Source organism: Spermophilus citellus (genome assembly GCF_964194105.1).
Source record: "Spermophilus citellus genome assembly, chromosome: 11".
Taxonomy (NCBI): Eukaryota; Metazoa; Chordata; class Mammalia; order Rodentia; family Sciuridae; genus Spermophilus; species Spermophilus citellus.
Genome location: NC_138192.1, coordinates 114828924 through 114846061, shown reverse-complemented (window position 1 = coordinate 114846061; position 17138 = coordinate 114828924). Strand labels below are relative to the sequence as shown.

The window sequence follows — 17138 nt, the reverse complement described above, 5'->3', positions numbered from 1 at the left end:
GTCTGCAAGCCTTGAAACACAATCTGGTTTAATTGTTTTTCTACTTGTTAGGGCACTGCTAGTCCTGCAGAAGGTTTTTCCACGTGTTGAGACTCACGAAGGTTTCAGAACCCTTCAGAAGTCTGTTAAGCATCTGCTGTACACTCTGGACTCCCCAGCTCGAGGTATTGTATTTCCATCTTCACTGTATTGAATTCAGTGTTACAAAGTCCATTAGGAATATAAAGCAGAGTGCAACTCAGGTGATCACATAGAGATGGTATTATTCTTAGGTGAATGCATATGCTACAGATAAATCCAAATCTTGAGTCAAAATGTGAAAAAGAAAAAAATGGCTGAGAAAGGCTAGGCGTTTCTAGGGGTTTTATTTTGGTAAAAATGATCTCTCTGAGCTTGTAAAACTATGTCAATACTTGGGATGGAAACTAAGTACCAGGCAGTAAGCCTAAACAAATAGATTCCTACCACCATTTTGGGGGAACAAAGGTCTAAACTGAATTGCAAGATTTGGGTCCTCATTTCCAAACTTTGATTTCTTTCAAAAATTCTTTCTTTCTTTCAGAAAGAATCTTTCATTAGCAAAAATATACCCCTCAACTAACCATCTTGAAGATGTATAGTGACATCAAAGCACAAATAGATCAGTACACACCCACTGTCATTCCAGTGACACCAAGTGTAGCATGTTGCTCCTGAGTCAGAAAATGTCACCTTTGCATATATAGAATAGTATTATTTATCACTCACAAGGAAACACATAGATAGATATGCGCAGATACATGCAAAGGATCAGGGCTGTAGGGAGTGAATCTCTACTTCCCAGGAAAAATGTTGGGTTAACATTTACCTCTCCTGAATGAATTAGGCATTGTCAATTGAGTTTGTCAGCTTTTAAGTATGGATTGTTTTTGGATTATATAGTAAGCTCCCTGAGAGCATCATGTTAAAAACAGATTCTTCCTTATTTTGGCTTAAAATACCAGTTTTCATATGAGAATTAAGTCTGAGAAGACTTTGAAGAATTCTTACTAAAAAGTATAACATATTCTTGGGTACCAGTTTCTATTAGTCTAGAGATTTTTATATCTACAGTTATAGAACAAATGACTAGCTTGCAAGATTGATTACTATTAAATTTAATGGTCTTAATGAACACTAGAAAAGAAGGCTTGCTCTTTAAAAAGTCCAAGCCAGAGAACCAAAGAGTGCACTAACAAACTTTTATTATTTCCTCTGTATTTTTTTATAATTGCATTTTAAAAATTTGAGAACTTCACATTTTTTTACCTTTCTTGTTCTTTTCATCTGCAGACTCACACCTTATAATTAATACAAAGTGATAAAGTTAAGATTTTACCCCCAAAGGACAAAAGCTCATCTGTGACTTAGAAGTCACAAAAGTAAGCAAGTAAGCAGCACTTCTTACTAAACAGGTCGAAAGACACGCTTCTCTGTGAATGACAAAACTCAATTTTCAGTATTTAACAATGGCCATGCCTTATGTCTATGAATTTGCTAAAGACTTTGGCAATTATTGAAATATGTCATTGAAGGTTAAGGTGACAAGAAGATACACCAGAAAATGTATTTTTATCTGTAAAATTTGATGTGCTTAGCTTTTCTTTGTTTTTAAATTTCATACACTTACTATTTCATCAGTCTGGGGTTAAGGCAGACTTTTTAAAAGTCATTAACCCTAAGCCTGTACCTGCTTGAGCAGAAATTCTGTGGCCTTTGAAAAATGTTCCTAGGAATTTCTGGGAAACATTCAGGGAATTCAACTTTTAACCAGTGATGCTAATTTAGCAGCACAGGTGTCTCTGGCCCTAAGTATGGATATCTATTACATTTCCCAACACACTCCGTGCTTAGTTTTCATGGCATTCAGCAGTATTTTTGAAACAAAATTACTTTCTCTTGGGTTTTTTACCCAGTGAAGCTGGAGAAGAGTGGTAACTCACAGAAGAGTTGCTTGGCACCTCTTTAATACATGACAGGGTAAAGATAGCCTTGCAGGCCTCATATCAGTCTTTCAAATAGGGAAAATAATAGTATTTTTGTGTCAATGCAAAGTGCTTCATTGTATTCAATTCCTTTTATTATGAAAATAATCCTATGAGATGCAGCTATCATCCCATTTCACAGACAAAGAAAGTGAGGCATAAGAGGGTGGACGCTACCTAGTTTCACACACAGCAGGTGGCCAGTCTGAGGTCAGAACCTGGATCTGTCTGTCCCTTGAATTCTCCTGTGGGTGACCTCACTCCCATTTTATCTCTGGGACATAGGCACACTTGAATCCAGGGTTTCTTGCTGGGTCATGCAAGTACATGCTACACCAGACCTCAGTGCCGCTCCCACATTCAGCCCCAGGGGGTTGGGCCTGTCATGTTGCACCTTCACCCACAGGTGCACTTTTTTAGTCGTGCTCAATTTCCCTTCACACTCTGATTTCTACACACTTCCTCCTCCCCGTCCATCTCTGATTTAAACTGAGTTATGAACACTCTCAGGGTTTCTCCAGAAGACTCCTCAGCAACCATGAAAGCAGGGAGATGCTAATACAACCCTAGGAAGAAGGTTGTCTTCCTTCTGTCCTAAGGGATCTAAGTTCCAGCGAGGATTCCTGATACAGTTGTTAAGCTCTATTACTTCCATTTATGAAGACCGAGTATCAGGAGTAGAGATGACCTTTCTGAGTTATTGGAATTTGCCTTTTGCAAAGTAGCATATTATAAATTGCATTTTTAAATAGAAAGCAATCCTTATGATGCAAAAAAAGTCTCTGTACACTAGATGTCTGTGGGTTCCACTTTTAAACACGCCCAATCCTTCAAAAATCAGAGGTTTGTAACATTTTCCACTTCATTTAGGTCTGTTTAGTACAGTAGTTCTTCCAAGATACTTTATAGTCCTTAGTGGCCAGAGGGGAAATTTTCTATTTAACTTCAAGGTCAAGTCTATCATTGATAACATAAAGTTAATTTCTATTAGTTACTTACTTTAATAGCTTAATGAAGAAGAAACTCCATAACCACAGAGTACACAAATGCCAACTTGCTAAGCATCACTTAGGAGTTCAAAGTAAGCAATATTTGATCTTGGAAAAGCAGTTTTGGAAACTTTTACATTGCAAATGCTTAAATCTCATTATGTCTCCATTCTTGATTATATATGGATACCAACAAATTTGGTTTATTTATTGTGGGCATCTTCATTCTTAGTACTTGAACTTGCAGATGCATGTTCTATCAGTAAAACAATAATATTCTGCTGCTCCTTGAACAAAGCACAGGAAAATCCACTCTTCTGAACAGGAAAAATGAAAAAGCCATTCTACTAGTTACTAGGAGCCAAGCAAACATTATTTACACATGAATGATGCAGGAGGTAGATAAAGAGGTTTTAAATTCTGGGATACTATTTCTATGCACATATTAATTTAAATAAAATAAACTAACCAACACCAGAAACGCATGGATGGCATAGTTTTACATTAGGATGTAGTACATCCTAAAGCTTTCTAAGAAGGCAAGAGCTATTAAAGGAAGAACTATGAAAGCTGGTATTAAAGTATCCTATTGAAAGTGATTAGACCCTGACTCAGGAGGCTGAGACAGGAAGATTGCAAATTTGAGGCCACTTAGCGAGGCTGTAAGCAAATTAGTGAGACTGCCTCAAAATAAAAAGTAAAAAGGGCTAGGGATATGGCTCAGTGATAAAGTGCCCCCAGGTTAAATTCCCAGTACCATGAAAGACAGAGGAGAGAAAGAAGACTGGAAAAGAAAGAGTCTAGGCCAATGTTAAAAGGGAAAGAATTGAACCATATTGGATTATTTATAAGAAATGAGTCATGTCTGAAGAGAAAACTGAAATATGAGATACTGGTTTCCTAAAGGAGCTGACTTAAAGCGTTGAACTTATGGTGCTTTTATTTATCCAGTTTCCATCTAAAGAATTTTTGTTTCAAATTTCTCATATGAATGCTATTGTACACTTACTCTTATTACATAATCTTTGCAGCAAGATGAACAAGTGACCTATTTAACTTGTAGGGAAACTCTCCATGTTGAATTCAGTCTTCACATACAGTTTCCATAAGATCCAACGTGGTGATTGCCTTCCATACTCTGCAAGTTCTTAATATTTGAGATGACTCAGAACAGTCCTGTCAACATTAGTTAATTTGCATTCATAGCTGCACTTGATGATCAGTGGCTGTTTTTTGAAATGTAGAGAATACTGAATAGTGACGGCAGATGTTTCCCAAGGCTATATGATAAGCAACTGAAGATCTGTACTCCTTCCCGCCAAAAGAAAAAATATCCAGTGACCTGTAAGAGTGAAAATCGGCTTCATTTGATTAACAAATTAAGTTGTAGTCAATCTGCACTATGAGATTTAAGAGTCATCTCTGCAAAGAAGTCTTAGGAGGAAATAATGTAGTAGTTTAAGACATGGAGAATGAATTTATTAGAAATGCATGCATCTGACTGTTGGGATTATTTTTATCAGCAGAAACCTATTTCCTATAAATACTTTCAACAAAAAAAAAGCATAAATGTCTTCTGTAAAATTCTTTTGGAAAAAAAGGGTTTAGATTTTTTTAAATTTTCTCCCCATTTATTTCACTTGAAATGCTTCATTTTTCTTTTTAAAATTACAGTGATGGATGTGTATTAATCATACAAATTAATGGGTTTCACTGTGACATTACCATACAGGCATATATTGCATTTTGATCATGTCCCCTCTCTCCTCTTCCCTCTCCTCTATCTCTCCTCTCCGTTTTTCCTTATCTCCCCTTCCTCACCCCTCTCTCCATTAGCCCTTTTTACTTTCCTTCCCTGATAGTGACTTGGAATGGTTTTTGCTGAGAAGAAAAAAAAATCTTTAATCACACATGTTAAATGTTTACCTATATAATATTATTACTTTAGGTGACTCTGATAATACAACACACATATGGAGGGAAGATGACGAACAGACACTGTCCCCAAGCAGTCTGGCTGCACAGTAAGTCTTTGTTTCTGAATTGATAGGTAACTTGGTTGAATAAGCAATCAAAACAGTTCATAAACACAATTCTATTAGTAGTGTTAAAAACCATGGGATATAAAAACCAACTATGACCTGCCAAAGGAAAGGACACAGCTCCAGTGTAGTAAAGGGGAAACTTCTTGTGGAATTATTGAATGACATTTTTGGATAATACAACACGAGGACCTCTTTTTCACTTCCAAGGTTGTGTAACTATATCTAATGTGACAAGTCTGCATGCTGCTTTAGACCTGTGGGGTCAGTTTCCAACTCTTTTAAAGTATTTCACCATGAAAAATACATAAGTATCTGTGTTAGTTTGTTCAAGCCACTATTGCAAAATTCCGTAAATAAGGAAGCTTTTAAGCAACAGAATTTTATTTTTTACACTTTTGCAGGCTGGGAAGTCCTATATCAAGGCCCCAGAAGATTTGGGTCTGATGTGGGCCTGCTTTCTGATTCAGAGATGGTGCCATCTCACTCTGTCCTCACATGGTGAAGGGGTCAAGGCAGCTCTCCGTGGCTACTTTCACTTATAATGGCCATTCCCATTGCTATTTGTGAAACCTCTGCTCTTATAATCTGACCACCTACCATAGGTCCCAACTCCTAATTCTGTCACCTTGGGAGTCAGGATTTCAATGAATTTAGGGGGATAAAAAAGTTCAGACCAATTTTTCACATTAATATTTCTTTTAGTTTTTAAAGAACCAAAATATTCCTTACTTCCAATAAAGGTAATGCAGTATTTCTTTGGTAGGCAGGTAGACAAAAATGTTGATAGATAATTTAAGTTTGGATTTTTATTAGGGTGTGTAGAGAGTGCCAGGAATATGTGGAGGAAATGAAAGCAGGGACCATGGGCACTAAAGACCATCCATGTAAGCAGATTACTGAAGTAACTGTAATAATGATGGGAGGAAATTTAGCACTTCCCTGTAGTAGCTGATGGAGGTAAATTCCTGTAGTTCAAGGCAAACGTAGAGATCAGATAGCTGGCCAGATGAGGGTTGCTTTAATCTAATAAATTAAACTATTGAAATCCATTGACTTTAGTGCCTCCAAATATGTTTTTTGTGCTAATGGATATTTGTGAAAATAAAAATAAAGAGAAAGGGCATGGGATGAAGTTGATTAATGGGTACTGAATTCTGGTTAGGAACAAGAAGTTCTGGGGGGGGCTGTTGTGCAATAGGATGACAATAGATGATTATCTACTGCATACTGCAAAAAGCTAGTATGTTTTCATCATGAAGAAATGATCAATGTTTAAGGAGATATGTTTAACCTAACACAATGTATACATGTATCAAAATATCATATAGTATCCCATAAATATATACAATTTTTGTTTCTGTTAAAAAATAAATCAATTCCTAATAAGAAGAAAGAGTAGGACTTATTTTTAACTATTCAATTTTTTTTTCTAAAATAGCATCCAAGTAGTTGCTTAGAAACTTGCTATGATTTAATGAAAAGGTCTCTGACTCAGAGTAAAGTCTAGGCAAAATTCTTGTATAAACAAGCACTTCCTGTCTCTCAGGCCATCTCCTTCTTCCTCCGTGGTGGCTGACCCAGTTCTTCTCCCAGAGCAACTTAGTCGTTAGACAGCTTCCCATAGGCTGCCATGTTTCAAATACATAGGTCTTTAAAACACACTCCCCATATTGCCATCAAAAATAAGAATTTTGGGGGCTGACTGATTCCCGCAGCCTGCCCCGCGGCCACAGAAGGCAGGGCACTGCAGAGAAGCGATTAATTAGCAAGCAGGGAGAAAAGTGGCTGCCATTCGGTGGAACCCCGCCGGCCAAGCCCGCACTGACCCCCGGGCTGAGTACAGGATTTCAGAGGGGGAAGGAAGCAGTACAGTTCTATCCCCCACAACGGAAAAAAAAACAATAGAGTGCCGGGGTTCCCAATAGACACCCTCCACACCCAACAAACGGCAGGTCCAGAGTACAGTTTGAACTGCCGAGAGCCATCACTCAGGGGAAATCTTGTCTAGCAGGAGAAACCAAGACTAGCAGGAGAAACCAGGGGACTAGAGGCCAGGCCCTCGCAACTGGGCGGCTGGAAACCGCAGGCCCACCGGTGACAGTTCACCCACTGCCCGCGTAACTGGGCGGTAGGAGAACGCCTGCCCGCCGGCTACCGACCGCAGGACTGGGTGCCTAGAGATCGCCCGCCCACCGGCAACAGCCGGCCCGCTGCCCACGCGACTGGACGGCTGGAGTCCACTCCCCCGCCGGCGACCGATCACCCGCCCACTGCCTGAGATATTGGGTGGCTGGAGACTGCCCGCCTGCCTCGACCGGGAGCTGAAACCAAACAGAGACAGTCCAGTTACACAGCCCCATTAGGACACCCCAGCAAGGAGCCTGGGGCCCGTCATAGCAGAGCAGTGACGTCACTGGAGCTCAGCCGTCGGAATTCCTTCCCAGCAGAATCCACGTTAGCAGGCACAGTTTAACAACACAAATAAGAAACAACAGAGTAATACAGAACCAAAACAAATCTATAGAAAGAGCAGAAACACGGCAATCAAATAGAGCTAGAAAGTAACATGGACAACATGAGAAAACAAGGGAAAAAAGGAGTACAAACAATGCAGGACAACTTAATTCTACAGGAGGACATAGAAACATCAGAAGCAGGGATAGGGAAAGAACTCAAGGCATACCTTATTCGAATGGAAAGGAATATTAGAGAAGACATGAGACAATAAAAGTATATTTTGAAAGTGAATTAAACAAACAAATTCAAATGGCAAAGAATGAGCTCTACCAGGAGATAGAGATCTTAAACAAAAATCAAACAATAATCCTAGAATTGCAGGAAAATATAAACCAAATTAAAAACTCAAACGAGAATATTACAAATAGACTTGATCAAGTAGAAGTCAGAACATCAGATAATGAAGACAAGGTGTATCAACTTGAAAAGAATATAGTCAACACAGAAAAGATGCTTAAATCCCACGAGCAATCTATTCAAGAGATATGGGATGTCATAAAAAAACCAAATTTGAGGGTCATCGGGATAGAAGAAGGCACAGAGACTCAAACCAAAGGAATGGACAGCATATTAAATGAAATAATTCTAGAAAACTTCCCAGAGATGAAAGATGAAATGCATTGCCAAATCCTGGAAGCCTACAGGACCCCAAACATTCAAAACCATAATAGACCAAATCCAAGACATATAATTATGAAGATAGCCAACGTACAGAACAAGGAGAGAATATTAAAAGCTACGAGAGAAAGGAGGCAGATTACATTCAGGGGTAAACCAATTAGGTTAACGACTGATTTCTCATCACAGACTTTGAAAGCGAGAAGATCCTGGAACAATGTATTTCAAACGCTGAAAAATAATGGATTCCAACCAAGAATACTGTATCCAACAAAATTAAGCTTCAGATTTGACAATGAAATTAAAATCATTCACGATAAACAAAAGCTAAAAGAATTTGCAGCAAGAAAACCAGCACTGCAAAGCATTTTGAGCAAAATACTACAAGAAGAGGAATTGAAAAATAGTGCCCAAAACTAACAGCAGGAGGTATCTCAGTAAAGGGGGAGGAAAATAACCCAAAAGTAAAACCAGCCAAACTAAAATAAATAAATAAAGAAGCATGACAGGAAGTACAAATCATATCTCAATTGTAACCTTAAATGTTAATGGCCTAAACTCACCAATCAAGAGACATAGGCTAGTAACCTGGATCAAAAAAAAAAAAAAAAAAAAACAAATCCAACAATATGCTGCCTTCAAGAGACTCATATGATAGGAAAAGACATACACAGGCTGAAGGTAAAAGGTTGGGAAAAATCATACCACTCACATGGCCCTCGGAAGCAAGCAGGAGTGGCCATACTCATATCGAATAAAATCAACTTTAAACATAAGTCAATCAAGAAGGATAAAGAAGGACACTATATGCTGTTAAAAGGAACCATCCACCAACAAGACATAACAATTATCAATTTGTATGCACCAAACAATGGAGCTGCAACGTTCATAAAACAAACTCACCTCAAGTTCAAGAGTCAAATAGACCACAACACAATAATTATGGGTGACTTTAACACACCGCTCTTGCCATTAGACAGATCCTCTAGACAAAAACTGAATAAAGAAACTATAGAATTCAACAGCACCATCAATAACCTAGACTTAACCGACATATATAGAATATATCAACCATCATCAAGTGGATACACGTTCTTCTCAGCAGCACATGGATCCTACTCAAAGATAGACCATATATTATGCCATAAGGCAACTCTTAGTAAGTATAAAGGCGTGGAGATAATACCATGCACCATATCTGATCATAATGGAATGAAATTGGAAATCAATGATAAAAAAAGGAAGGAAAAATCCTACATCACATGGAAAATGAACAATATGTTACTGAATGATCAATGGGTTACAGAAGACATAAAGGAGGAGATGAAAAATTCTTAGAGAGAAATGATAATACAGACACAACATACCGGAATCTATGGGACACAATGAAAGCAGTTTTAAGAGGAAAATTCATTTCTTGGAGTTCTTTCCTCAAAAAAAGAAAAAACCAACAAATAAATGAACTCACACAACACCTCAAAAACCTAGAAAAGGAAGAGCAAAACAACAGGAAATGTAGTAGAAGACAAGAAATAATTAAAATTAGAGCAGAAATCAACGAAATTGAAACGAAAAAAAACATTGAAAAATTGATAAAACTAAAAGTTGGTTCTTTGAAAAAATAAATAAGATAGACAGGCCCTTAGCCATGCTAACGAAGAGAGGAAGAGCGAGAACTCAAATTACCAACATACGGGATGAAAAAGGCAATATCACAACAGACACTACAGAAATACAGAAGATAATTAGAAAGTATTTTGAAACCCTATATTCCAATAAAATAGAAGATAGTGAAGATATCGATAAATTTCCTAAGGCATATGATCTGCCCAGATTGAGACAGGAAGACACACACAATTTAAACAGACCAATAACAAAGGAAAAAATAGAAGAAGCCATCAAAAGACTACCAACCAAGAAAAGCCCTGGACCGGATGGGTATACAGCGGAGTTCTACAAAACCTTCAAAGAAGAATTAATACCAATACTTTTCAAGCTATTTCAAGAAATAGAAAAAGAAGGAGCTCTTCCAAATTCATTCTATGAGGCCAACATCACTCTGATCCCAAAACCAGACAAAGACACTTCAAAGAAAGAAAACTACAGACCAATATCTCTAATGAACTTGGATGCAAAAATCTCAATAAAATTCTGGCGAATCAAATACAAAAACATATCAAAAAACTTGTGCACCATGATCAAGTAGGATTCATCCCTGGGATGCAAGGCTGGTTCAATATACGGAAATCAATAAATGCTATTCACCACATCAATAGACTTAAAGACAAGAACCATATGATCATCTCGATAGATGCAGAAAAAGCATTTGACAAAGTACAGCATCGCTTTATGTTCAAAACACTAGAAAAACTAGGGATAACAGGAACTTACCTCAACATTGTAAAAGCTATATATGCTAAACCTCAGGCTAGCATCATCCTAAACGGAGAAAAACTGAAGGCATTCCCTCTAAAATCTGGAACAAAACAGGGATGCCCTCTATCACCACTTCTATTCAATTTAGTTCTCGAAGTACTAGCCAGAGCAATTAGACAGAAAAAATAAATTAAAGGCATAAAAATAGGAAAAGAAAAAATTAAATTATCGCTATTTGTGGATGACATGATAATATACTTAACAGACCCAAAAGGGTCTACAAAGAAGCTGCTAGAGTTAATAAATGAATTCAGCAAAGTAGCAGGTTATAAAATCAACACGCATAAATCAAAGGCATTCCTGTATATCAGCAACAAAACCTCTGAAATGGAAATAAGGAAAACCACTCCATTCACAATATCCTCAAAGAAAATAAGATACTTGGGAATCAACCTAACAAAAGAGGTGAAAGATTTATACAATGAAAACTAAAGAACCCTAAAGAGAGAAGTAGAAGAAGATCTCAGAAGATGGAAAAATGTACCCTGTTCATGGATAGGCAGAACTAACATCATCAATATGGCAATATTACCCAAAGTTCTCTACAGGTTTAATGTGATGCCAATCAAAATCCCAATGGCATTTCTTGTAGAAATAGATAAAGCAATCATGAAATTCATATGGACAAACAAAAGACCCAGAATAGCAAAAGCAATTCTAAGCAGGAAATGTGAATCTGGAGGTATAGTGATACCAGAGTTTAAACTGTACTACAAAGCAATAGTAACAAAAACAGCATGGTACTGATACCAAAACAGGCAGGTGGACCAATGGTACAGAATAGAGGACACAGAGACTAATCCACAAAGTTACAACTATCTTATATTTGATAAAGGGGCTAAAAACATGCAATGGAGGAAGGATAGCATCTTCAACAAATGGTGCTGGGAAAATTGGAAATCCATATGCAACAAAATGAAATTGAATCCCTTTCTCTCGCCATCCACAAAAGTTAACTCAAAATGGATCAAGGAGCTAGATATCAAATCAGGGACGCTGCATCTGATAGAAGAAAAAGTTGGCTCCGATCTACATATAGTGGGGTGGGGCTCCAAATTCCTTAATAGGATGCCCATAGCCCAAGAGTTAATAACAAGAATAAACAAATGGGACTTACTTAAACTAAAAAGTTTTTTCTCAGCAAGAGAAACAATAAAAGAGGTAAATAGAGAGCCTACATCCTGGGAACAAATTTTTACCCCTCACACCTCAGATAGAGCCCTAATATCCAGAATGTACAAAGAACTCAAAAAATTAAACAATAAGATAACAAATAACCCAATCAACAAATGGGCCAAGGACATGAACAGACACTTCTCAGAGGAGGACATACAATCAATCAACAAGTACATGAAAAAATGCTCACCATCTCTAGCAATCAGAGAAATGCAAATCAAAACCACCCTAAGATACCATCTCACTCCAGTAAGATTGGCAGCTATTATGAAGTCAAACAACAATAAGTGTTGGCGGGGATGTGGGGAAAAGGGTACACTTGTACACTGCTGGTGGGACTGCAAAATGGTGAGGCCAATTTGGAAAGCAGTATGGAGATTCCTGGGAAAGCTGGGAATGAATCCACCATTTGACCCAGCTATCGCCCTTCTCGGACTATTCCCTGAGGACCTTAAAAGAGCGCACTATAGGGATACGGCCACATCAATGATTATAGAGCCACAATTCACAATAACTAGACTGTGGAACCAACCTAGATGCCCTTCAATAGATGAATGGATAAAAAAAATGTGGCATCTATACACAATGGAGTATTATGCAGCACTAAGAAATGACAAAATCATAGAATTTGCAGGGAAATGGATGGCATTAGAGCAGATTATGCTAAGTGAAGCTAGCCAAGCCCTAAAAAAACAAATGCCAAATGTCTTCTTTGATATAAAGAGAGCAACTAAGAACAGAACAGGAAGGAAGAGCATGAGGAAAAGACTAACAGTAAACAAAGACGAATGGGGGGAGAGAAAGGGAGAGAGAAGGGAAAGCATATGGAAATTGTAGGAGACCTTCAATGATACACAAAATTATAAGAGGTTATGAGGGGCAAGGGGGAGGGGGAAAAAAGGGGGAGAGAATTGAACAACAGCAGAGGAGGTAGAGAGGGAAGATGGGAGGGGAGGGAAGGGGAGGGGGGATAGTAGGGGATAGGAAAGGTAGCAGAATACAACAGTCACTAATATGCCATTAGGCAATAATGTGAGTATGTAACAGATGTGATTCTGCAATCTGAATTTGGGGTAAAAATGGGAGTTCAAAACCCAATTGAGTCTAATGTATGAAAGATGATATATCATGAGCTCTGTAATGTTTTGAACAATCAATAAAAAAAGTAAGAATTTTTAAAACCACCTTTTAAGTTGAACTGGGTAGATGCTTATTGCTGACACCAGGTACCTTTATCAGAGCCTGGAAGCTCCCAGGCCTTTGCAGAGCCAGTGCCTCAGCCTTCCCATTGCACAGCAAATGAAGTTAGCTCTGACAGCTGGCTGACAGTTTATTAGGAAGAACTCAATACTTTTAAGATGGCTCTTATTGTGATTGATGAAATTAAGGGATTTCTTATCTTCAGACTTCCTTTCCATTCCCTACTTAAAAATAATCACAGAGTAGCAATAGTGACACACGATAAAAGAATAAAAGTTTTTTTTAGAGAAATCTACTCAAAAATATTTTTTCCTCATGGCTCCATCATTATTTTTGTTTTATTAATTGTTTTTCTGTGTGTGAGGTGTCAAGCATGTGCTCATACACCACTCACCTTTTATTGTAAAAACTCTTGGGAGTTCAGATTTTCTATCAAGAATATGTTTAAAAAACTCATGGGATGTTTGTGCCAAAATAGTGGAATCTTAATTTTTGGAGTACGTCAAATTCATTCTCAAAAATCTTGACAATCTAATGTTCTTTATAAAACTGAGAGAAGGAATTAGATGATATTGCAAGGTCACTTTAAGCCCAGCTGTTCTTTATTCTAGTCTTAACAATAACCTTGGGAATCTGTTGGTTCAGTGCATCTGGATAGTTAGGCCAGTATTTTGCTGCTAAGCACTGCACCCTGCTGGAACTGGCTCTGGACTGTAATAACTGCACGAGAGCAAACAAACAAACAAAAAAACCACAAAAGAAGGAAGGGTAGTACTGAGAAGGACAAAGTAAGGAGAGAGAGAGAGAGATAAGGGAGGACCATCTCACTGGGACTGGATCGACCTACTCCACATGTGCCCTCCAGAGATGCCTCATTGGTCTCTTCTCAGATAAATAGCCAATATCTCACTTATGTATTCATTCATTCAGTCACTAGTAACTCAAGTCTGTGACGTACAAAAGACAAATGCTAGGTGTTCTATGACCGGGATGGTGGCGGGTTGAGCAAGGAGTGGGATACAACATTAAATGGATCATTCTTCCAAGTTGTTCACAGGGAACATAAGTCTATCTTGAAACCTATATTCATTATTATACTAAGTAAAACAAATGGATTAACTCCCCGAAAAGAAAATAGATGCAGAAAATTTATAATTATGGTCCTAATTCCACTTGTTTCTTCTTTATATTCTGGATTCTCAAATTGCGTCTTATTTTTATCTTTAGGATCTTCTTTCTGAGATTGCTTTTCATTTCCCTCAACGATCTTAAAACTATTGAATATTCCAAGACACTGGCTCAGGGCTTTTTGTCTTAGAACAGTGCTATGAGTACATTGATCATTATGGCCTTGAATTGACTTGATTTGACTGGACTCATTGATTTTATGATTGGAGCAACAAGAAACTTAGCTATATAGAGACATGACTTGATATTATATGGTTAGCCTATACAACAAAGTTAGTTTTGTTATCTAATACATGCCTATTGGGTTTTTATATTTATAATGTGATATAGAAATTTCCCTGATAGATGATTTCTTTTATTTTGGCCAGAAAATAAAATTCTTTAGTCTAAGAATATACTGTTCTGTCCTTTATTTGTGAATTGACATTAATTATCTATAAGGAAGCATTGATAAATAATGAGGCCGTCTAAAAGCTAAGATAACCAGATATAGTATTATCCAGAGTCTCTAGTGAAGGAGATGCTTAAGTAAAAGCAGAAGGCTTTTGGAATAAGTGCTTTATTTTTTTTTTTAATCTGGAGGTTATGAATTGTATTTAAATGAGAGTCATTCATATGACTACTATGCAGTGCTCTTATGGCTCATTTAGAGACCTTTCCTGCCATTGAATCATTTTCTTTTTAAAATTCCTCAAGGATTCAGTGTTGTTAACCCACATCTAAACACTGTGAGGTTTCTTTGATATTAATGCAAACATTTTTCTATATTCACTAGCTATGCCAGGGTAAGTCTCTCACTAATATTATAACATCTAAGTTAAATATCCGATAGGACTAGTTGATTTGCATACTGTGCAGTTTGATTCAAAGTAGATGACCCCCAAGTCAGACATCCACATTTCTTCTATCTTAACTGTACACAAAATTCAACAGTAGACATTAAAAGGAAGAATTTACAAAATAGAGAGGTAGCCTCCCAATTGAAGTGACAGGCTATACATCACGGACACATATGTGTTCTCTGAGGCACATATGTCTCAACGACTTTTGGCAGTCCTCAGATGGCAAGCAATTTGAGAGGAAAGCAGAAAGACTTTAATTTGAGGATAAATATTAAAATAATTAAACATAAAGACTATTCTCATATCCTGAGTAATGCTGCCCTTGGGCACTTGGGCTAGATCAGGCAGGATGAGCACATTCCTGGTGTTCTGATACCATCAACCGAAGCCAAGCCACCCAGAACTAACATGACCTCAACGAATGGCCTTGCTTTTTGTTTAGATGACTTAATGTATATATTCTTTCCAAATTCTATAGGCTCCTAATCCTGGAAAACTTTGAAGATGCCATCTTAAATATATCATCAAATAGTCCTTATTTTCCCTACTTGGCCTGTGTGAGAAATGTGACTGACAATCTGGCCAGGGGATCACCAGGTAACACTCTTCTTAACAGTGAAACTCTGCTCCTCGTTTCTGTTTCTGATCTTAACTATTAAGTTCTTTAAAACATTGGCTTATGAGAGAAAAAATTTTTTAAAAACTTACCTTTCATATGTATTTGTTTCAGTATGGGGGTTTAATATCTGAAGGGAGGATGTAGTCCTACCATTATATTAATGTAGCTGCTATTAGGGCATCTGGTCAACCGGACAAATTTTAATATAATGGCCATTTACTGGATAATGCCACAATGGCTACCTGGATAAACTTTTCCCACTGCCCAGAATCTTTAGGTACTCCTATAACCCTTCATAACATTTTCTATGCCCTTGATAATCTTAGTCATTAAAACATAACAAGGGGGCTGGGGCTGGGACTCAGTGGTAGAGCACTTGCCTAGCATGTGTGAAGCACTGGGTTTGATCCTCAGCACCATGTGAATAAGTGAATAAATAATTTAATAATAAATAATAAATAAATATAAGTGAATAAAATAATTTTTAAAAAAAATAACAAGAAATTATAATGCAGAGTTCCAAAAACAGGTGTAATTGACATAAAGCAAAGAAATTTTGTGGCAGACTATTTTTACTTTCTGCCTTCATACATTTTGCTTTCCATTTTCTGCCTAATGGGCAACCAGGAAGATTGTAATTAAATCAAATATTCTTAATTTTTATAGGAAAAAAAACATGTATTTTCTTACATTTTCTAGGGAATATACATTCTTTTTTCCTGCACCAAAATATATTTTTGAGATTCGATAGCAAGCTAATAGCACAACACATATTTAAGCCTTGTCTTTGTTTAGCTGGCATGAATTAATCAAGGTTGGAAGGGCATATTTATATCACAGTGATTATATGACCTGTTTTCCCCAAAATGCTTCAACTGAATAATATATTCAACTCAGAAATAAGAGAATATTTAGTTCACAGAGAGTCAAAACCAGGTAGCACCTTTGCTGGAAATATTTTTATCTCTAAGCAGAATATCCATGAATATTTTAAAAATAATGAACTCTATAGTCCACATGGTTGTAGGAAAGGTTAAATTTTCACTCATCTTATATTTAGATTGAACTAGGCTATTATCATAAAAAAACCTAGTAATAAATCAGGATAAAGGTGTCTTTCAAATGTACTTCCCAAGTAACCTTACGATTCATATAAAATAACTCTTTTTCCCTCTACAGAAAATCTGAAGCTTCTGCAGTCCACAATTCGGTTTAAAAAATCTTTTCTTCGAAATGGTTCCTATGAGGATTACTTCCCTCCAGTTCCTGAAATTCTAGAATCAAAAGTAAGTCATGAAAGAAAAAAATGTTCATCAACATTTGCTATGATATTTGATGAGATACTTTTAGTTTAAGTTTTAAGTCTTTGCAAATAACAATCCTATTTTGGCTCTAGATTTGGGCTGGTAAAAGAAAGGGTGACAATAGTGTTTGGTCTATGTAATGTCTTCATTTTTAATTGGTGAATATATCTATATAAAATGATCCATAAGAGCCTAATATAG

General features: G+C 37.1%; 1 protein-coding gene across 2 annotated transcripts in view; it reads left to right on the top strand.

The window, feature by feature from the left end:
* ABCA12 (ATP binding cassette subfamily A member 12) overlaps positions 1-17138 on the top strand; it is a gene marked incomplete at both ends in the record, with an annotated part of 168391 nt that overhangs the window by 73646 nt on the left and 77607 nt on the right. For both annotated transcript variants that reach the window (XM_081261060.1, XM_081261059.1), the window contains 4 exons: positions 52-164; positions 4941-5016; positions 15493-15611; positions 16813-16919. In XM_081261060.1, coding sequence (XP_081117186.1) covers positions 52-164; positions 4941-5016; positions 15493-15611; positions 16813-16919 — 415 coding nt within the window. The remainder of the gene's footprint in view (positions 1-51; positions 165-4940; positions 5017-15492; positions 15612-16812; positions 16920-17138) is intronic.